Below are 22,154 nucleotides of genomic sequence, written 5' to 3' on the forward strand. Positions count from 1 at the left end.
GAGTGGTTTCCAGAAAGAACAAGCAGTGGAGTTTGTGTTAAATATCCTTGGCTGCTTCCCAAGCACAGGATTTACCTGGGCAAACGAAGGGAAGGGAGAGTCTTCCTCCAGGCTCCCGATGCAGAGTGAAGGACTGCCCTGGCTCGCTGTGGGTGACACAGGGGTCAGCAGAAAGTCTGAAAGGGAACCAGACACCTGATTATATGAGTCAAGTTCCAAAGAGCTAGTGTCTTAACAAGAGTGAAGAGATGAACCCTGAATCAGGTATGGATAATTACCAATCTCAACTCAAAAAGCAAACTTTGACCCAATATCAACTCTGCCATATTCTCAAAAAGCCAAGAACAAGGCCTATTATTCATACCAGTGATCAGTAGAGAAATGTTTTGCGTTTACAATAACACTAGAAGGTCTGGCAGAATCTATTCCCACAGTAAAAGACTTTTCCACATCAGCTGACTCTCAAGGACTAGGTTTGGTCTGTCATGACTTGGTTTTATGTAGATGAAAACACTCCAAGGAAAAGCTATAAAATGGAATCAGGTCAGCTTTTATGTTCCAGTCAGCAGATGTCTAAGACTTGGGAATATTCAGTTGGAATCCAAACACACACATCAACAAATCCCGAATGAAGATGCCAGCTTTTTCCTGATACTCCCATCCTTTGACCTTAGGTTGAACGTTTCCCACAAATCAGGTCTACCCGCTGCCCTGATCACTACCCGGGGAAGAAGCCTATTCACTCTCCCACTAGCAGGCCCTTCCCCCGCCAGCCAGAGCTGTTCTATTTCTAGGACCATCCAACTGCTCTTGCTCAAATACCTTCAGCAAAACTAGTATGTGAAAACACAATCTTTATTTCACATATAACGTGGTTGATATTCTGCTGTATTCCTTTGTATAGCAGCTCTCTTCTTAAATATGCTCTTCAGAGCATCATGGTCGTGTAGCCCTCAAGAACAGCCCAGGTTCTAATCCCAGTCCCGGCCACTAACTAAGGCCCTGCCTTAACCTTAGGCTCCTAATCAATGATAGCCATATCATCAAAGGGTAACCAAGAGTTTTAAATATTATGATCTTGGACATTTTGTTTAAAATACCTGAGAAATAAAATTTAAGTATCACAATATCTGCCAGGTGGATGAAGATCAGAAATGATAGCTCTCTGAAATTATAGCAACTCTTTCTTACGTGTTTAATTTCATAACACAGTAATACATTCTACAGGAGGGAAAAAAATATTTTTTAAAGGCCTCTTTGAACAATCTCTCAATCCTGGTCTCACTCCCTAGAGTGGAACACAATTACCTGTTTGGAATATAATCACCCCACTATTTTTCTATACACTTAGACATACAAACCCATAACATGTTTTGCGTGTTTTTCTTTAAACCCACAAATGGTATCATGTTCTGTTTGTTCTAAAAGTTCCTTTTATCCTACAGGTCTACCCATTAGTTCATGAAGAGAGCTATTTCTTTCTTCCTTAGGTGTAAAGTACAATGTTTCAAAGTATAAATACTATAATTTAGCCATTTACTTATCAGTACACTTTGTAAACTATTTCACCCCCCACACACACCTGCTATCTATATATATAAAAGGCTAAGATGCTAAATGTGTCTGAATGTCCGACCAGTTGCTATGGTGCGCACTGACCACCAGGGGGCAGACACAGGAGCTGCCATGACCCACACTGGCCATTTACAGAAAAGCGGTACCATGGACCTGGCACCAACAAAGCGACACTCGGCTTCCCCCAAGTGGGACATAGGTCCTGCCACCAACCCCAGAGTGACTGCCCACCAAATCACAGCCAACACTGCCGAGATCCCATGGCACAAAATGCGGCCTACAGCCCAGCCGGGCCCAGCCTGGAAACGGTCGCTGTGGGCGCCGGGTAATGACGTCACATTAGCAACACCCGGTTTCCTCTCCCTAGCAACTAGCCTCCTTGAGTTTCTTCAGCCCAGGAACATGACTTGCTTTATAGCCAGGTGCAAACATTTTACACTTTAACCGAATGTCTCTGAAGCATTTTCCTGTGCCTCATCTCATTTGATCCTCACAGAAGTCCTGGAGTAGGTTGATAGGAGACTCAGTGGAATTCTATTTTCTTTTCATTAGCCGGAAAACGGAGATTTAGAAAGCTTAGAAACTTGACCCGACTGAAAAGAAGTAAGAAATGTTGGACCTTGAAAATGACTTTAGGTTTTCTCACTGTGCAGAATATAGTCATACAATGCTGCAGCCCTAGCTTGTTTGGCTCAGTGGATAGAGCATTGGCCTGCAGACTGAAGGGTCCCGGGTTCAATTCCGTCCAAGGGCACATGCCTGGGTTGTGCTTCACTGGGCTGGAAAAAGTTTAGCTATATCAGAAAGCAGGTCTAATTAAGCAAGTTTATTCTACATCTATAAAAGGCTAAGTTGACTCGCACATGTGCTATACATATAAAGCTCTCGCTGGCGCCAATTGTACACGTGTGTTTTGACCTGTCACTGTCGATGGTGAATTTGATTGACACTTCTATTATAGAGAAAGGGCAAATAACAATATTAAAATATTTCTTCTAATTAATTTCCTTTCAATGTGCACGAATTCATGCACCAGGCCACTAGTTTATTATAAACAATGCTACAAGGAAACACTTGTACCTTCATTCTTTACATCCCAACTTTATTTACCTGCTTGGGAACCTGGACTTCTGCTAAGAGGAGAAATGGAGAAAGCCCCATGGCCCTCAGTGCTGGTGGGACCCAAAGCAGAATCAGAGGAGCAAGTATAGGAATTGAAGGCAGGAAACTGCTGTAGATTCTCCAGGGGAATGTGGACTTCTGGGTCTGCAAAGGAAAAGATGAGAATGGTAGGCCCATTTACAGATTTCCTCAAAAAATTTTTTAAATATATTTTTTTATTTCAGAGAGGAAGGAAGGGGGAGAGACAGAAACATCAATGATGAGAATCGTTGATTGGCTGCCTCCTGCATGCCCCTACTGGGGATCGAGCCCACAACCTGGCTTGTGCCCTGACCGGAATAGAACCATGACCTCCTGATTCATAGGTCAACGCTCAACTACAGAGCCACACTAGCTGAGCATATTTCCTCAAATCTTTTTCAACAGTTGACTCTTCCAGGGGAGCAGGATCTAAGCATGTCGAACTCATAGCCCGCTGGCCACAAGTTTGACATGCTTGATAGGTGTTTCAAAACCTACATTTATAACACTCCTTAGAGAGTCAAAGGTGAGGTCAATGATCCATCCAGAGAACATATGGGACAATTATCCCCAGCATTCAGCAGATCTCTAATTCTCTCCCCCACCAGGTTTTCTCACCCACTATACCAAAGATGAATTTAATCTTACTCCTTACTATATGCTATGCACTTTGACCCAAATTAACTCATTTAATTCTCAAATAAGCCTATGAAGGAGGTACTCTCACACTTAAGAATTGAAGAGAACAAGTGGCAGAGCTGGGATAAGAACCCAAGCAGTCTGGCTCCGGGGCTTGGGCACTGAGCCTCTGAACAATGACGCACAGCTGTATTAGTCAATGATGAGAGTTCTTGAACTTACACTTGCCCTGTTTCTTGTTCTCTTCCATCTCAATCCTACGCTCTCGACGGCGCTCCTCCCGAGCCTTCTTCTGGCGTTGACGCTTCCTCTTCTCAATGTCATCTGTGGGTTGGTCAGATTATGAGGAGGCAGACCCAAGACAACCTGGCCATTCCCTCCTCCTAGCTGACTAGTACCTAAGGCCCGGTTGGATTGGATGAATAGATGGAGTGTATCAGGAGCTTCTGAGACTCTTGACACCACTCCTGAAGTCCTCCCACACTGGGTGTCTAGTAACAGGAATCCCTGAACTCCACTATGACGAGAAGCAAAGTTGGGGCACTCTTACCTGAGAATATCTCTAGGGTTTCCTTAGAGACCACAGGGGGCTGCAGAGCCAGTTCACAGATGCTGAACTCACAGGTGAGGGGCAAGTGAGAAAGATATCTATGACGCTGTCGAACATCCTACAGTGGAAAAGGGACCAACACTCAACTAAGACCAGGCCTTACTCTGTAGACAGAAAATCCCACCCTAGACATCCAACAGTCTACACACACTCACAGTCAGCACTGGGGCTCATAGAGTAGTGCTCACAGAAAGTGTCAATTAAGCAACAGTAAGGTAGACTAAGCAACCAAAAACGGTATTTTTGGTTTGTGCTGCAAATGAATAAACGGAGCCTGGCAATAAATTATCTAAAGCTGATTGGCTGTTTCTATTTTCTGGGGTCCATGCCTCGGGGGAGAGAATAAGGAAAATAAAAAGAGTAACTTGTCAAAAATCTGGGAGCCACTGACAGAATTAATGATAAGTAGGTAGATACATAAAGCAGATTGCCCTATGGCATGAAGGTCGGCCTAAAACAGTAAAAATGAAGCCCATCAACTTAAATTTAATTTTGTTTCCTTTTTCTGCAAGTTTTATGGAAAATTTATAGTACCCCAAGAGTCTAGGCTTATAAAAAAATTTCAGATCAATACAGAAATAACTCTCAATGGGCAAATTTCATGTATGTAAATTATCAGGCAATTAACTCATAGATGTATAACCCAAAAATGCATTTCGAATTTGCATAAACTAGCTTTTCAAAAGTCCTAAAGGACTTTTCATTTTCTTGGACATTTCTCCTAAGCAATAAGGAGAAACAAAAAAACAAACTCATCTTGAATGAAAGTAGGAGACAGATATATTCCCAAACCACAGTAAGTAACCTGTGAAGCAGAGCACTAGCTGACTTAACAGAACCTAGCATCTAAATTTCTTTTAAATAAATGTTTATTGATTTCAGAGATGAAGGGAGAGGAAAAGACAGAAACATCAGTAAGAGAGAATCATCGACCGGCTGCCTCCTGCATGCCCCCTACTGGGGATCGAGCCCGCAACCCAGGCATGTGCCCTTGACTGGAATCGAACCAGGGACCCTTCAGTCCGCAGGCCGATGCTCTATCCATTGAGCCAAACCAGCCAGGGCTAGCATTTAACTTTAAAAGGTAGCACCAATGACCTGGCCACATAGCTCAGTTGGTTAGAGCATCAATATGGGTTCGATCCCTGGTCAGGGCACATATAAGAATCAACCACTGAACACATAATTAAATGAAACAACAAATAGATATGTGTGTGTGTCTCTCTCCCTTCCTCTCTTAAAAAAAAAAAAAAGGGTAGCACCATTTAACTTTTTAAAGATCCATGGGTACCATCACCAACAAAAACAGACTTAAAAAATACAAAAAAACCCCTGGTGGATGTGGCTCAGTGGGTTGGGCATCGTCTCATGCACCAAAAGGTTGCTGGTTTGGTTCTTGTAAGGGCACATGCCTGGGTTACAGGCTTGATCTCCGGTAGGGGGAGTGCAGGAGGCAGCCAATCCATGTTTCACTATCATATTGATATTTCTCTGTCCCTTCCTTAAAAAAAAGAAAGAAATCTTGGGGACTCTTTCCTTCTCCCCACGTGGGAGTCTGTACTTGTTCTTCAATAAATCTCCACCTCTGCTATACAAAACAAAAGAAATCTAAAAAAAAAACACCAAAAAAGAAACAACAAGAAAACTAAAAGGCCTTGAAGATTTGTGAACTTGGGTTGAGTAGGCCCAGCTCAAAGACATGAGGTTACTGATGCTCCCCGACCCTCCACCTCTAAGAAGACCTTACCTCAGACATGGAGTACCCAGCGATCTCCACCACCACTGCTGAGATCTTCTCGGGACTCTGCTCCAGGCTGCCATACTCCCGCACGAGGCAGCGCACATTCACAGGGTGCAGGAACATGTACTGCCCATCCTCCGCTGAAGACAAGTGGCTCTATCACACAATGGTCTTGGCCAGTCCTCAAGATGGGTCCCTCCTTATAGCTAGGTCTGTCTCTCCCGCCCCAAGCCGGAAGGCCAAAGAGACCTAGTGGCGATGCCTCCTGCTCAGAGTTAGGACATCTCTCTGAAATATATCTGTTGCAACCCAGCCCTCCTCCTCAGGGCCCCTCACCTTGGTAAAAGTAGTAACAAGGAGAGCTGCTCAGGTGTGTGAAGCCTGAGGTGGGTTCCTGATGGCTGGACTCAGTACTAATGGTTCCCTCTCCAAGATTGTCATCTGCTAACTCCGAGTCATCACAAGCCTCTGGACAACCCTTCGGATCAGGCTCCGGTTCAGACACTGCTTCCTCTTCTTCTACCAGAGGGAGACCAAGAGGACCAGAAGAGCCCAGAGAACAAACTTCGGTGGTTTCTTCATCAAAAGCAGACAGGTACTCTAGCACTCCCTGTTGGGACAAATTCTAGGTCAACAGAAAGTACACCTGGAAAAGGTAGGCACAGGAACCAAGTTCTCTGGATGTTTACCTTAGCTGACACATCACTGATGTAACACCCCTGGGGAAAGAACTAATAAGCATCCAGAAAAGACTCATGGTTTCTTCTTCATCCAAGAAAGTTTGGATCTCACACAGTGCCTACCAGCTCAGCAGCAGGACTTGAGGAATGGCAGCCATTTAGTTTGGGACACGGACACACTAACCTTCCTGGGTTGAAAAATAGACTCATTCGCCAAGGGAGCCATCAGCACCAGTTGTTCCAGAGCAGCCACCACACCAGTGACCTCCCCTCTGCTTTCAGCCAATCCTGAAAGAGCCTCTTCCCGAGTCTAGATCACCAGAGAGAAGACAGGAGAAAGCTGTTTCCAGAAACACACTTAAGATGAAGGGCAAGGGCTTTCAATGGCCTCTCTCAATAGGAATAGAAGTTAAAAGGCAGCCTAGCTGGTTTGGCTCAGTGGATAGAGCGTTGGACTGCAGACTGGAAGGACCCAAGTTCGATTCCAGTCAAGGACACATGCACAGGTTGTGAACGCGATCCCCAATAGGGGGTGTGCAGGAAGTGGCCAATCAATGATTCTCTGTCATCACTGTCATTTCTATCTCCCTCTCCCTTCCTCTCTGAAATCAATAAAAATGTATATTTTTTTAAAAAGGTAACAAGACCCACGCTGGCCAGGTAGCTCAGTTGGTCAGAGTATAGTCCCGATATGCAAAGGTTGTGGTTTGATCCCCAGTCAGGGCACACACAAGAAGTAACCAATGAATGCATAAATAAGTGGAACAATAAATCGATGTTCCTCTCTCTCTCTAAAGAAATAAAATAAAATAAATAATTAATTAATAGCCCATGTGTGGCTCAGTGGTTGAATGTTGACCTATGTAAACCAGGAGGTCTCCATTCCAGGTCAGAGCACATGCCCAGGTTGCAGACTCGATCCCCAGTAGGGGGCGTGCAGGAGGCAGCTGATCAATGAGTCTCACTCATCACTGATGTTTCTATCTCTTCTTCCTCTTCCTTCCTCTCTAAAAGCAATAAAAATACATTTTAAAAGTTTTTTAAAAAGTTAATAAAAATCAAGCAATGAATGCATAAATAAGTGGAACAACAAATCAATGTTTCTCTCTCCCCCTTCCTCTCTAAAAATCAATTTAATAAGACCCAATGGGTCTTATTGTTTTTAAAATTATTTTAAATTAATTTTTAGAGAGGAAAGGTTCCCAGATCCTTGACCTTTAACAAAGCCAAAAGCATCTGGTATTCAAACAGGATGGCATTCTGCTTAGAGTTTCTGACAATGAAAACACTACACAAAAGCTTCCTCAACAGAAATCCAAGAACACAATACTAGTTTTTACAAACAAAGCTGAGAGAGCCCCAGCACCCCTAGCACAGGAGGCAAACAGGGTTTGGCCAACCCCTACCTCAATGTAGACAGCTCTACTTCTATGTACCTTTTCTTTACCTGAAATGCATGTGGACAAATGCTCTGTACTGTAGAAAGTAAAAATTAAGTACATGTAGTAGGATCCTGCCCAAAGAGGACTTAGAAGTCAGAGAGACAGGAATTCAAATACCAGATTCACCTCTTATTAGTGAGGTATCTTCAAACAAATTACCTAATCCATGATTCCATTTCCTCATCTGGGAAACAGGATAATTGTGTCTATCATGCCAGAATATGAAGCTTAAGTGAGATAACTTCTTTTTTAATCCTCAACTGAGGATATGTTTTTAATTGATTCTTAGGGAGAAAGAGAAAAAATTAATTGGTTGCCTCCCATATGCCCCCCAACCAGGGGTCGAACTCACAACCTAGGTAAGTGCCCTGACCAGGCATTGAACTCGCAATCTTTGTGGTGCACGGGATGATGCTCCAACCAACTGAGCCACCAGGTCAGTGCTGAGATAAATTTAAGTACAGTACCTACTGAATCAATCTCTCAGGGTATAGCCCAACAACCAGTGATTCTGATGCTTGTTAAAGCTTAAGAATCCCTGTTGCAGCCCTAGCTGGTTTGGCTCAGTGGATAGAGCGTCAGCCTGTGGATTGAAGGGTCCCAGGTTCACCTCATCAAGGGGACATGCCTAGGTTGCTGGCTCGATCCCCAGTAGTAGGAGTTCGTGAGGCAGCCAATCAATGGTTCTCATCATTGATGTTTCTATCTCTCTCCCCCTCTCCCTTCCTCTCTAAAATCAATAAAAGTATTAAAAAAAAAAAAAAAAGAATCCCTGTTGCAGAGGATACAAGACATAGGAAATTCTTTATTTGGGTAATTTTCTTGCTGCTCCAAAATCCTCAGCAGATTGCTAGGGCCTGCTGGATAGGTCATAATACTTTCTCCATAATGTCCCTCAAATAAAACATCTCTAAAAATAAATCCAAGTGTTTTTCTAGAATACAAAAAGCATACCTTGCTGAACTAAGAACATAGCTAACCTCACAAACTCCAGTGTCTCAATGAGTTATAAGGTCATTATGACAAGTTCCTTTCAGCTGCAGAGAGTGCCTAAAACCCACTTTGCCCTTCCCTTCCAGAGCCAATCAGCCTTTTCAGTCATTTCCTGCTTTATCTTAAATGTGGGGCTGACGTAACTTACTCCCGCCATCCAGTTTCCAGGGCACCTCTCACCTTGAGCTCCTGGATGGCTGCCTCAATAAAGCAGGACTCAGGACTGTGCTGCTCCTCTGCCAGCTGCTGTTCCAGCGCCACTTTCTCCTCCTGGACCACCCGGCGCAGCACCTGCTCCTTGGAGGCCAGCAGCAACTTGGAGTACTGGCTGTGCTGTTCATCTACAAGAGAGCCAGCAGGTCACAAACCTGCAACACTCAAAGCTCCGTCAGCCTGTGGATTGAAGGGTCCCAGGTTCACCTCATCAAGGGGACATGCCTAGGTTGCTGGCTCGATCCCCAGTAGTAGGAGTTCATGAGGCAGCCAATCAATGGTTCTCATCATTGATGTTTCTATCTCTCTCCCCCTCTCCCTTCCTCTCTAAAATCAATAAAAGTATTAAAAAAAAAAAAAAAAGAATCCCTGTTGCAGAGGATACAAGACATAGGAAATTCTTTATTTGGGTAATTTTCTTGCTGCTCCAAAATCCTCAGCAGATTGCTAGGGCCTGCTGGATAGGTCATAATACTTTCTCCATAATGTCCCTCAAATAAAACATCTCTAAAAATAAATCCAAGTGTTTTTCTAGAATACAAAAAGCATACCTTGCTGAACTAAGAACATAGCTAACCTCACAAACTCCAGTGTCTCAATGAGTTATAAGGTCATTATGACAAGTTCCTTTCAGCTGCAGAGAGTGCCTAAAACCCACTTTGCCCTTCCCTTCCAGAGCCAATCAGCCTTTTCAGTCATTTCCTGCTTTATCTTAAATGTGGGGCTGACGTAACTTACTCCCGCCATCCAGTTTCCAGGGCACCTCTCACCTTGAGCTCCTGGATGGCTGCCTCAATAAAGCAGGACTCAGGACTGTGCTGCTCCTCTGCCAGCTGCTGTTCCAGCGCCACTTTCTCCTCCTGGACCACCCGGCGCAGCACCTGCTCCTTGGAGGCCAGCAGCAACTTGGAGTACTGGCTGTGCTGTTCATCTACAAGAGAGCCAGCAGGTCACAAACCTGCAACACTCAAAGCTCACAACCACGTGGCTACACAGAAACTGTCACACACATCTCTGTCTTCTAAGGTGAAGTAATTTAGCATAATTTCCCAAAAATAATTTAATAATGACCTTAATATAAGATTTATAACTCTGACCCCATCATATGAGAAATCTTTCCTAAGAAACTCAAAGATGCAGTAAAAAATTTAGTCAAAGAGAATTTTGCAGACAGTACATAAGAAAAAAGATGATGCCAGACCAGAATAAAACTTTTGGGGGTACCTCTGGGTAAAAGGATTATAAATGATTTATTGCCTTTACTTCTCCATATTTTCAGTACTTTTTAAAAATATGTATTTTTATTGATTTTACAGAGAGGAAGGGAGATAGAGAGTTGGAAATATCAATCAGCTGCCTCCTGCACACCCCCTACTGGGGATCAAGCTCAAAACCAAGGTACATGCCCTTGTCCAAAATTGAACCCAGGACCCTTCAATCCGAGGGGTCCACTGAGCCAAACAGGGTAGGGCTTTATTTTCAGTACTATTTAAAAAGTTTAAAACCATGTTATCTTTTGAGAAACTCTTTTTTTTTTTTTTGAGAAACTCTTAAAATGCCCTGTGTTTTCCCCTTTCCATCCTAGTACCCGCCCAGAGAAAACCATTTACAAATTTGTATATGTATCCTTCAAATCTTTTATATACGTTTATATACTCATGTTCAGCCCTGACCAGTGTGGCTCAACTGGTTGAGCGTCATCCCATGCACCGAGAAGTCACCACTTAGATTCCCAGTCATGGCACATGCCTGGGTTGCAGGCTCAATCCCCAGTAGGGGGCATGTGGGAGGCAGCCTATGGAGATTTCTCTCTCTCATTGATGTTCCTCTCCTGCACCCTTTCTCCTTCTAAAAAAAAGAAAATCAATACACACACACACACACACACACTCATATTTATAAAAAATAAATATTTTCCAAAAACAATAAACTATACATTTTGTTTTGGTTTTTCATTCAATGTCTTAAAATTTTTCAAAATATTTTTCCCCAAAATATTAACACAGAGATCTATCCCATTTTTATCTTCCGTATAGTGTTCCATAGTATTATATATTCTGACAAGTTCCTTATGGAACATTTAGGTTATTGCCAATTTCGTGGTTACAAAATAAATCCTTATACACACTCCTTGATACAAATTATTCTTTATTATGTTTAAGTATAAATGCTGGATTTAGGGTTGTGCATATTTTAAATACTACTGAATCCCTACCCCCAAAGGCTGTTACTGATTTATACTCCTACCAAGAACAAGAACACCCCTGCCAATAACTGGTGTTGCCAATGTCTTTTTTTTTTTTAAATCACCCTAATAGGGATTTAGATTTGCATGACTCTTAGCAAAGTTAAATCTGTGTAGATATTTGGAGGTTATTTAAATACCATTTCCTGGGAAAAGTCTGGTCATTATGCCTAGCGCATTCTTCTACCAGGTTGTTAATCTACTTTATAGAACACCTTTCTGTTCTGGACCTTAATCTCTAGCTTTGAATGTGTAAATTTTCCTCTAGTCTATTTATCACCTGTTGACTTTGAGGAATCTTTTCAGATAACAAACTTACTAATCTTTTTGTTTTTATTAACTTTATTTGGGTAACACTGGTTAATAACATTATATAAATTTCAGGCACACACTATAATTCGACATCTGTACACTTTATTGTGTGCTCACCACCTGAAGTCTAGTCTGTCACCATAGTTGACCCTGTTCACCCACTTCACCCTCCCCCATCCTTCAATCTTTTCTTTTATAGCATCTACGGTTTCAGCCTGATTAAAAAATCCATATATACCTTAGGATTTATAAAGATATTGTCCTATATTTTCTTTTAAAGCTTTTGGATGTTTACATTTAGTTCTTTAATCCATCAGGAATTGATTTTATGAATGGTATGAGATAGAGATTTACTTTTATTCTTTTTTCCCCCTAATCCTCACCTGAGGATATTTTTCCATTGATGTGAGTGAGGGGAAAGGAGGGAGGAGAGGAGAGAGAGAAAAAAACATCAATGTGAGAGAGACACACCCATTGGTTACCTCCTACATGCGCCCAACCAGGGCCAAGGATCAAGCCTGCAACTGAGGAACATGCTCTTGACCGTGCATTGAAACCATGACCCCTCGGTCCACGGGCCGACCAGCCAGGGCTACTTTTATACTTTTTTCCATAAGAGGAGTCAATTGTTTCAATACCATTTATTAAGAAAGCATTTTAACCCAAAACTGAAATGCCACTTTAATGTTCATTTCTACAGGGAATATAACCCCTTAGACTTTCCCCTCCGTAAGCACTTGTCACACTCTATTATACCCTAATTGCCTGCCTTCCAGTCTATCTCTTCTCTCAGACTGGGTCCCTTGATTAACAGGTACCAAGAATGGCTAACTGGAATCCCCAAGACTGGGCACAGTGCCAGATACTATTCAACAAAGTCTTGCAAAATAAGAATTAAAGTATATATAACTGGCCCTAACCGGTTTGGCTCAGTGGAAAGAGCGTCGGCCTGCGGACTGAAGGGTCCCAAGTTCGATTCCGGTCAAGGGCATGTACCTTGGTTGCGGGCACATCCCCAGTAGTAGTTGTGCAGGAGGCAGCTGATCGATGTTTCTCTCTCATCGATGTTTCTGACTATCCCTCTCCCTTCCTCTCTGTAAAAAAATCAATAAAATACATTTTTTTAAAAAAAGTATATATAACTGAACCAAACTTGAAACCAAGTTAAGCCACTCTCTGCAAATGCCACCCTAACCTACTAGAATCCTATGACTAATCTGGAAATGCTAGAAACTGCATACCCAAAGGCTAAATTCTGGAGAGTAGAAAGATATTCACTAGCCTTAAAGAATGTACCCAGGTTAATTTGCCCGCAAAATTAACCGAACTCACCTCCTAGATGAATAGGATGGTCTACATTCATCCATTTGGATTTGGGCAAGGCCACCAACACACCTTTCTCCCTCTTCATCAGCTGCATCGTAATGGTATCACCAACAACATACTGACGAGACTCTGTGGCAACAACGCTGTAATATGGACATTCATATGTAGCAGAGCAAGGAGTTAGCAAACTGGGGTCTAATCTAGTAAATATCTCCATCTCACCTCTTGAGATCCTTCTTATGCACAGAACTGTAACAGATGGGACATTTACTCCAGGTCTTCTCACTCAGTGAAAGATAATGCAGGATGCATGCCCAGCAGAAGATGTGTCCACAACGGGTTATCTTGGCTGCAGTAGGTGGATATAGGCATATTGGGCAAGATGGCACTTCATGGCTACAAATACGCTGAAACAAAATGCCACCACAAGTTACACAAGTCGCACTGCTTTCAGAACTGACTAGGGATTATCAAAGTTAAAGCCTCTCCTCTCCCATCCCCATACATCTCTACTCAACACACCTTCATAAAATTGTAACATTTAATATAATAAAACAACTACATAACAGGTTATCTTGAGGGTTCTATAGCAAAGGGGGAAAAATGACAGAAATAAATATATGATCCCATTTACAAAAAAAGATTTATAGGTATACGTCCACACATAAAGGCACAAAAGGGGCTTAGAAGTAATGTACCAGTAATTTCCAACAGGAGTCAATGAGATTTGCATTTTCTATGAATCTCTATTTTTTAAACCAGTGCATATAAAACAAGTTTCAGAGGCTTCATGTCATTCTCAGATGACTTTATGAATTTTCACAGTAATGGGAGTCCAGGCTTTGGGACCTACTGTTCTGAAAGGTATTTTACATGATAAAACCTAGGAGCAGCAAGGGGATACCCAGAGCTCATTTCACTGGAAAACATACGTAGCAGAGGCTTGGACAGAAGTACATCTGTGTGGCTCATTCACTGGCCACAAGGCTGAGGCCGGACTTGATATTGATCACTACAAATGACTACCAATGAAGCCATGTCCATGTAATGAGTCTACTCTGGGTCGGGAGGGTAACCAGAGCTCCTCGCATTAGGTAGTAGATAGGACTGCTTTTATACCTTCAGCTCAGAGCCCTCCAACCCGTTAGTCTTGCAAGTCAGTTCCAATCAGAGAGCCCAAAATGAACTCCAGGAGAAACGAGACCTGATCTCTGGGCAATGTCTACAGTAATGCCAGCAGAAAAGGCATCAGCAGGGGATTCAGCCAACAGCTGCTGTGTCACCACAGACCCAGTCCCTTTCTTTAGTTCTCTCCCCCACTAACAGCTTATAAGCTAAGTTGAGCTACTCACCACTTGTTCCACAAAGTCCCAGTTGACTAAGGTATCAGGATCAGCAAAATGAACTGTGTAGTCTTGGTCTTCAGACACCACAAACTGGCAGCTAGAAATAGGAAGGAAGACAAGGAAAAGGCAGACTGTCAGAATTCACCAACAAGCCCTCAGCAGAAATTCATCTCTTCACTTAGAAATCAAATGCAGGCCATTAGCAGCCATGGTGTGTGAAGCACTGAACTCAGTTCTGAGCCCTGGCTCTGGAGAGAATCCAAAGACTCAGCAGGTAGGAGTCTAAATCCATCAACTGTTTTTTCCTGCTTCCAAGCCCAGCCAAGCTGCCTATTCGCCTCCCTTGAACTAAAACTAATCCGTACTGTGACTCCATCAACCAGCAGGAAGCCAGATTTGCTCCCTCACTCCCAGAAAGCCGGGAACATAGCTAATCTTCCATGCAGTAGAAAAGGCTGTTCTCACTCACATCACCTGAGCACCTGTTTATGTAAAGCACTAAATGGTTACTTCAGTCTCTAGATCCAAGGTTAAATCTTACAATAGAACACCACACAAAAAGAGAAAGGGAATCAGTATTTCAGCAAATGTATGCCAACCACTCAAACTTGTCATTCAACTCTCCCTTAAGTAATCTCTACTGCTTTACAGAGAAGCTGAATCTCAAAGTAGTTAGGTAAATTACCCAAGATCAAGGGCCAAAACAAGATTCAAATCTGGGTTCAATTCCAAAGCAAACATTTTTACAAACTCATCATGATACTAAAGCATTATTTAATTTTAGCATTTATTTATTCACTTACTTACTTTTAAGCACCAAGAGCATTCACTTGGAAAATGGGTTTTTTAACACTAGCCAGAAGAAGAAGAAAAAAAAAAGGAAAAAGAAAACAAAAAAAAGGAAAAAGAACCAGATCCAGTCCTTTTCTGCCTCCCCCGCAAGTTTAAAAGAAGTTTCTTCTCAACACAACTGCCCAGAGGCTCAATTTCACTTTCCTCCTAAGGGCAGCCATACTCACTTGGCCTGTAAAAACAGCTCCTTGTTAAAAGGCTTATGCCCCCACTTGTTCCTTCTTCCCCAGCTGCCATGTCCACTGCCTTCAAAGTGACCTGCCTGGCCACGTGGTTCAAAAGTGAAATTCAACAAGTGGTTCAGGTTGATCTTCTTTGGACCAGAGAACTGGGCAGGGCTAAACTCTGCCCGTTGAGCCTCTGCTACCTAAAGAGAATGAAAATGAATCAGAGTATTTTGATTAGAATGACACCGATGTACAGCAGAAACCAGCACAACACCTCTTTCTATGACTTAAACAAAACATGGGCGTAAAGTACACAATCTTTCTAGGAGGTGGTAATGCAAACGTCTACCCAAAGTCTAGACAGAAGTGGAGGGGAAAAAGAGCCTTTAACATGCAATTACTTAAACTGTTTAGTCTGTCCTGCTAAGTGGCAATTAACCATTAAATGACAAAATGAACTCCTCTAGTTATGTTGAAGCACAAAGATTACTGGATTAATCTTTTGACAGTCCATAGGACTCCTACACCTTCACTCTTGTTAGTTACTTGTTCTCTGGTGTTTTCCTGGAAAAATCAAGTCTGTGGAACTACACTCTGGAAGAGGCTAGCAGGCAGCTGTTAATTACCATAGGCTTCAGGATCCTGCCAGAGACCTCCTACCTAAGACACACATTGCTATTCATGGTTAATTAAAACTAACAGAATTAGCCTTAGCTGATTTGGCTCAGTGGACAGAGCGTCCGCCTGCGGACTGAAGGGTCCCAGGTTCGATTCCAGTCAAGGTCACATGCCTGGGGTGCGGGCTCGATCCCCAGTGTGGGGGCGTGCAGGAAGCAGCTGATCAACGATTCCCGCTCATCATTGATGTTTCTATCTCCCTCTCCCTTCCTCTCTGAAATCAGTATAAAATAAATTTTAAAAAACCGACAGGATTAGAACATGTAGGCAGACTAGCTGTGTCTAGAAATAAACCCAATCAGCAGACTCAGAAATAGTTTAGAAAGGGGCAAGAAGCAACATAAGAAATACCACTGCACACAAAGATGGAAGAAATCTGCTATACGTCAGCTGGTTCATTTTCTAATCCCACTCTCCCATTTAATGTCATAAGTACAGTGGGGCCTTGACTTACGAGTGTCCCGACTAACGAGTTTTTCGAGATACGAGCCGTCTCTCGGCCGATTTTTTGCTTTGAGTTGCGAGCTAAAATTCGGGTTACGAGCCAGCTTCAGATACCCTACCGCTAGTTGGAGCAGCGAACGTCACAGTGAACGCCACAACATCAGCCCAGCATCACATGTCTCACTCTTTCACTTTTTGACATACGAGTAATTTGAGTTACGAGCTCCGTCACGGAACGAATTAAACTCGTAAGTCAAGGCTCCACTGTACTTTACCATACAGTTAAATGTTACTGTGCAGTCACTTTAAAGGGCTATATATCATTACATAAAGGGCTATATAATCCCCCAGTGTAGGACACAGATTGTACATAGCTTTTCCACCGTGAAAACACAATAATGCAATAAACACACTTATGGGTAGACATTCGTGCACAAATATTTGGGCACCTACAATTATTTCCTTTGAATATATAGTAGGAATTACTAAGTCAAAGAAAATATAATTTAAGGTTTTTGCTGCTTAATCAAATTCAGAGATTAGTTATCAGCATTTGCACATGTAATAAAGAATCTGAAGAGTATAAAAGGGCAAAAGATACCTTCTATTTCAGAGGCATTCTCTGCATATATTCTATGTATACAGAATCATAACATATGATACAGCGACATACCATACAGTTAGACACTGTTTATGTAACTCAGCGCAGGAAGCCCAAGACTTCCATCATCCCATCTCATCCCTTAGATAAGTGGTTCTCAAACTTCCTAATGCCGCGACCCTTTAATACAGTTCCTCGCCGAAACCGGTTTGGCTCAGTGGATAGAGCGTCGGCCTGCGGACTCAAGGGTCCCGGGTTCGATTCCGGTCAAGGGCATGTACCTGGGTTGCGGGCACATCCCCAGTGGGAGATGTGCAGGAGGCAGCTGATCGATGTTTCTAACTCTCTATCTCTCTCCCTTCCTCTCTGTAAAAAATCAATAAAATATATTAAAAAAAAAAAAAATACAGTTCCTCATGTTGTGGTGACCCCCAACCATAAAATTATTTTCGTTGCTACTTCATAACTGTAATTTTGCTACTGTTATGAATCGTCATGTAAATATCTGATATGCAGGATGTATTTTCATTGTTACAAATTGAACATAATTAAAGCATAGTGATTAATCACAAAAACAATACGTAATTATATACGTGTTTTCTGATGGTCTTAGGCGACCCCTGTGAAAGGGTCGTTCGACCCCCAAAGGGGTCGCGACCCACAGGTTGAGAACCGCTGCCTTAGATGCTTATTTCCATAGGGCTGGGCTCTGCTAACCACTAACCAGGTTTTCTACTTCCAATACCCAAACTTAGGTAAGAGCTATGCTCACTCAACAAAATTCCCCCTATCTCAGCCTCGTATCTTCACCTTGTTGTCCTAGCTGGCCCACTGTCACTCTCCCCCATACAGCCCATCATAATTCCTGATTATCCTCTTCCAACATGCTGATTTCTCAGTTCCTTAACCTCTTCCTCTCCTCCAATCAGCTTGCCCTCTACCCCTCCCAAGGGCATACCATCTAGGGCTGTGCTACCCTGGATGTGGCTACTGAGTACTTCAAATGTGATCAGTGCCATGCCGTATTGAGAAATAGCATTTTAGCTGTATTGGGTTAAATATATTCAAATTCATTTCACCAGCGTTTCTTTACTTTTGTAATGTGGCAACTAGAAAGTTTTAAATGACACACATGGCTTGCATTTTTATCGAACAGCACTGCTCTACCGTCTAGATCAGTGGTTCTCAACCTTCCTAATGCCGTGACCCTTTAATACAGTTCCTCATGTTGTGGTGACCCCCAATTTCATTGTTACAAATTGAACATAATTAAAGCATAGTGATTAATCACAAAAACAATATGTAATTATATATGTGTTTTCCAATGGTCTTAGGCGACCCCTGTGAAAGGGTTGTTCGACCCCCAAAGGGGTCGCGACCCACAGGTTGAGAACCGCTGGTCTAGATTGTGCTGGTATAAACTACCAGCCTCTTCCACCCTATATCCAACCAGTAACTCATTCCTGTCCCGGCCTATTCTATTCAGTCCTAACCCCAACAATTCTTCATCCCCACTGGGATCTGCAAGCCAGTGACCCAACCCCCAAAAACCTTCTTTCCTGATTTGCCTTAGATCCTATGGTCCAGTGCCTCCTTCTCATCAGTTGCACTCACCCAGCAAAAACCTTCCCCTGATTAACCCAACCCTCCGCCTATTCCACACCAGCACCAGAGCAGTTAAACATGGCTACAGCACACAGCCACATCACACTGACCAGCCTCACTGAAGCAGATGCTTATGCTGCCTGGCAGTCCTGCTACAATTATACTTCTGTTGTCCTTTAATCCCCCCAGTCACCCAAACAATTCTACTCCTCTGCCTTCCAAACCTGCTCTCCCAGCTCATCTTATCTATTTCACGCGGACAATAAGAACAATCAGAACAGAACTCCTGCACCCTCCTACCAGAACTCTGCCTTCCTCTCTTTACTGTGGATGAACTGGCGAAGCTCCTATCTAAGCCAACTCCTCCGGAACTCAAGGACACTGTTCCAGCAGTTCTCCCCTTCCTGTGCATCAAATTTTCCCTTTCACCAGGACAATCCTGTTAGCGGAGATATGCTTTAATTTCTCCAACCTTAAAGTCTCTCTTGACCTCACATTCCCCTCAAGCTACTGCCTTACCTCTCTGCTCCCTTCAGAGCGAAGCCACTAGAAAGTGCTGTCTGAACCTGCAATGTCTTCCTCCTGTCTCCCATTCTCCCTAAATCAGGTGTTTGTCCTCACCATGCCACCAAAGCAGCTCAAGGCCAACAACCTACCTTCACATTTTCAAATCTAATGGTCAATGTTCAGATTACTCAGCCTATCAGATCACAGAAAAAAACTGATCACTTTCTACAAATAGCTTTCAATTCTCTTCCTCCCTTTGCTGGTTCCTTATCATTCTGACTTAGGGTTCAGTCCTTGAATCCATTCTTCTTTTTTTTTTTTGCAACACTCACTTCCTTTTACCTTACTTCTCTTCTAAAACCCCACAATAGCTCCCCGTTTCTCTGAATAAAAGCCAAAGTCCTCAAGGGCCCACATAGTCCAACCCCTCTCTCTCATTATTTGGCTTCTTTTCCAACTTCTCCACCCACGGTAGCTACTTGCTTTACCTCAAACACACCAAAATCAGTACCACCTCTGCTCCCTTGCACTAGTTATTACTTCTGGCCAAGACACTCTTCCTCAAATTGTATGGTGTGCTCCCTTGACTCACTCAGGGCTCTAGTCAAAATTCACCTCCTCAGAGAAGCTTTCCTCAGCCACCTTCTAAAACTGTATTCCTTGTTACTCTCTATCCCTTTACCTCTCAGTCTACTTTTATTTTTTAACTAGGGTCCCTAGTGGCTGTGTACTCCCTCCCTTCCCCCAGCTGCCTGCCAGCTTGGGGGGCAGGGTGGGGGGGCTCCCTTCTCCTGGCCAGCCCGCCCCCTGGCCGAACTCCTGGAAGAACTCCAGTGGAGGGGACAATTTGCATACTATGCTTTTATTATATAGGATTCAATAAGCACTTACTATACAATGGTTATTTAATGTCTCCCAAACTAGAATATAAGCTCCTGAAGGACAATGTTCTACTCAATGTTGTATTCCAGACTCCTAAATGGTATGTGGTGCACAGCAGGCAAGGAGTAAATTTCTGTGAATGAATGAACTCTTCCGTGAGTGCATCCATTATATCTGTCCTGTTCTATAATGGTTGCATTGCATGGGACATTCAAACAGCAGGATAATTTATTTAACCAGTCCCTTGGTGATGACCTTTGTTTCCTAAATTTTGCAACTATAAAAAATGCTGCAGCCCTAACCGGTTTGGCTCAGTGGATAGAGCGTCGGCCTGCGGACTCAAGGGTCCCAGGTTCGATTCCGGTCAAAGGCGTGTACCTTGGTTGTGGGCACATCCCCAGTAGGGAGTGTGCAGGAGGCAGCTGATCGATGTTTCTCTCTCATCGATGTTTCTAACGCTCTATCCCTCTCCCTTCCTCTCTGTAAAAAATCAATAAAATATATATTAAAAATAAAAATATTAAAAATAAATAAATAAATAAATAAAAATAAAATAAAAAATGCTGCAGTGAACTCCCCTCAACATAAGTCTTTATGCCCTTACAGAAGGATATCTATGAAACTCCTAAAATCAGAGTGCCTATGACTAAAAATATGGAATTTTATATTTTGCTAGACACTACGGGGCAAATGTCATTAATTAATTAATGTCATTTTATCACCAAAAGAGAATCCATAACTCAAGAGTGATAATGAAATGACTGTACAAATTAAGGTGCCCCAAATTTGCTATAATTTCTCACATTTCGTGATTATGATATATTCTTCCTGCAAGGGAATTTTCATAATCTTCAGGGGCGAAAGGAGGTAAACCTAGTTAATCCTCAACTACTCAAGACTGCTTTGGTTACTTACAATTCCACCTCTTGCTCTACACCCCTGCCCAACTACTTATAAACTGCAAGGGAGGGCGAAGAATCAGACCTCATGCTTACTCTCTAGAAAAAACATTTCGGAAATCCCATACCTCATCTCGTCTTCCACCATTGAAAGAAGAGCTAAAGAGTTTGCTGCTGCCGCCGCCCTTTTGAGGAGGCATCTTATTAAAAGTTTTGCTTTTCTGTGAATTGGAGCGACGGGACTGGTTGCTAAAATTTTCATTTTTGGGGCAGTAAGGTTCACGTTTTCGATTATAACGCTTGGATCCACTTGAGTTCTTTCCATCTAAAAGCAAGAGACACAAAAGAATTAGGTGAGAAATTATATATGTACTTGGCCAATTACTCTTCACCTCCCAACAAAATTGTGTTTAAACAAGGATAAATGGGGGCTCTGTCTATGAATAGCCACTCTGTCTCATTACTTCACTGATGAACTCGTTCTTTTATATATATACTAGAGGCCCGATGCACAAAATTTGTGCAAGAGTAGGCCTTCCTTCCCTCGGCTGCCAGCACTGGCTTCCCTCTGGCACCTGGGACCCGGGACCCAGGCTTCCCTCCAGCCACCAGCAGGCACCCAGGATGCAGGCTTCCCTCTGGCCGCCAGCAGGCACCCGGACCCAGGCTTCCCTCGCAGCTCTGGCTTCGTCCAGGACTTCCGGTCTAATTAGCATATTACGCTTTTATTATTATAGACTAGAGGTCCAACACATGGATTCGTGCACAGGTGGTGTCCTTAGGTCTGGCCTGCAGGGATTGGGCCAAAACCGGCTCTCTGACGTCCCCCAAGGGGTCCCGCATTTCAAGAGGGTGGTTCTCGGGTGACACACCCCAGAATCGGGCTCCCTCCTCTCTGGTTCCAGGTGTGTCACTCGAGAACTGCAGCTGCCAAGTCACCACAGCTCGGCAGTTCCTGCGTTGAACATCTGCCCCCTGGTGCTCATTACACGTCATAGCTACTGTTCAGATGGTCGCTTAGGCTTTTATATAGAGAGACTAGAGGCCCAGTGCGCAAAAATTTGTGCACTCGGGGGGCGGGGGAAGGGGGGTCCCCCAGCCCTGCTTGTGCCCTCTCGCAGTCTGGGACCCCTCGGGAGATAACGACCTGCTGGCTTAGGCCTGCTCCCGGGTGGCAGAGGGCACGCCCAATCCCTAAGTGCAGCCCCTGGTCAGGCTCAGAGCAGGGCCGATTGGGGAGTTGGGGCGCCGCCC

General features: G+C 43.3%; 1 protein-coding gene across 1 annotated transcript in view; it reads right to left on the reverse strand.

Annotated features, from left to right (window-relative positions):
* Window positions 1-22,154, reverse strand: part of RNF10 (ring finger protein 10) — a gene marked incomplete at its 5' end in the record, with an annotated part of 36,954 nt that overhangs the window by 2,310 nt on the left and 12,490 nt on the right. Inside the window, 13 exons of the mRNA XM_014537709.1 lie at window positions 76-176; window positions 2,686-2,841; window positions 3,580-3,681; window positions 3,908-4,025; window positions 5,715-5,848; window positions 6,045-6,318; window positions 6,573-6,698; window positions 9,807-9,967; window positions 12,926-13,062; window positions 13,142-13,326; window positions 14,272-14,362; window positions 15,285-15,484; window positions 21,029-21,225. Coding sequence (XP_014393195.1) covers window positions 76-176; window positions 2,686-2,841; window positions 3,580-3,681; window positions 3,908-4,025; window positions 5,715-5,848; window positions 6,045-6,318; window positions 6,573-6,698; window positions 9,807-9,967; window positions 12,926-13,062; window positions 13,142-13,326; window positions 14,272-14,362; window positions 15,285-15,484; window positions 21,029-21,225 — 1,982 coding nt within the window. The remainder of the gene's footprint in view (window positions 1-75; window positions 177-2,685; window positions 2,842-3,579; window positions 3,682-3,907; window positions 4,026-5,714; window positions 5,849-6,044; window positions 6,319-6,572; window positions 6,699-9,806; window positions 9,968-12,925; window positions 13,063-13,141; window positions 13,327-14,271; window positions 14,363-15,284; window positions 15,485-21,028; window positions 21,226-22,154) is intronic.

The sequence above is a fragment of the Myotis brandtii genome, unplaced genomic scaffold (assembly GCF_000412655.1).
Source record: "Myotis brandtii unplaced genomic scaffold, ASM41265v1 scaffold181, whole genome shotgun sequence".
NCBI classification, from domain to species: Eukaryota; Metazoa; Chordata; class Mammalia; order Chiroptera; family Vespertilionidae; genus Myotis; species Myotis brandtii.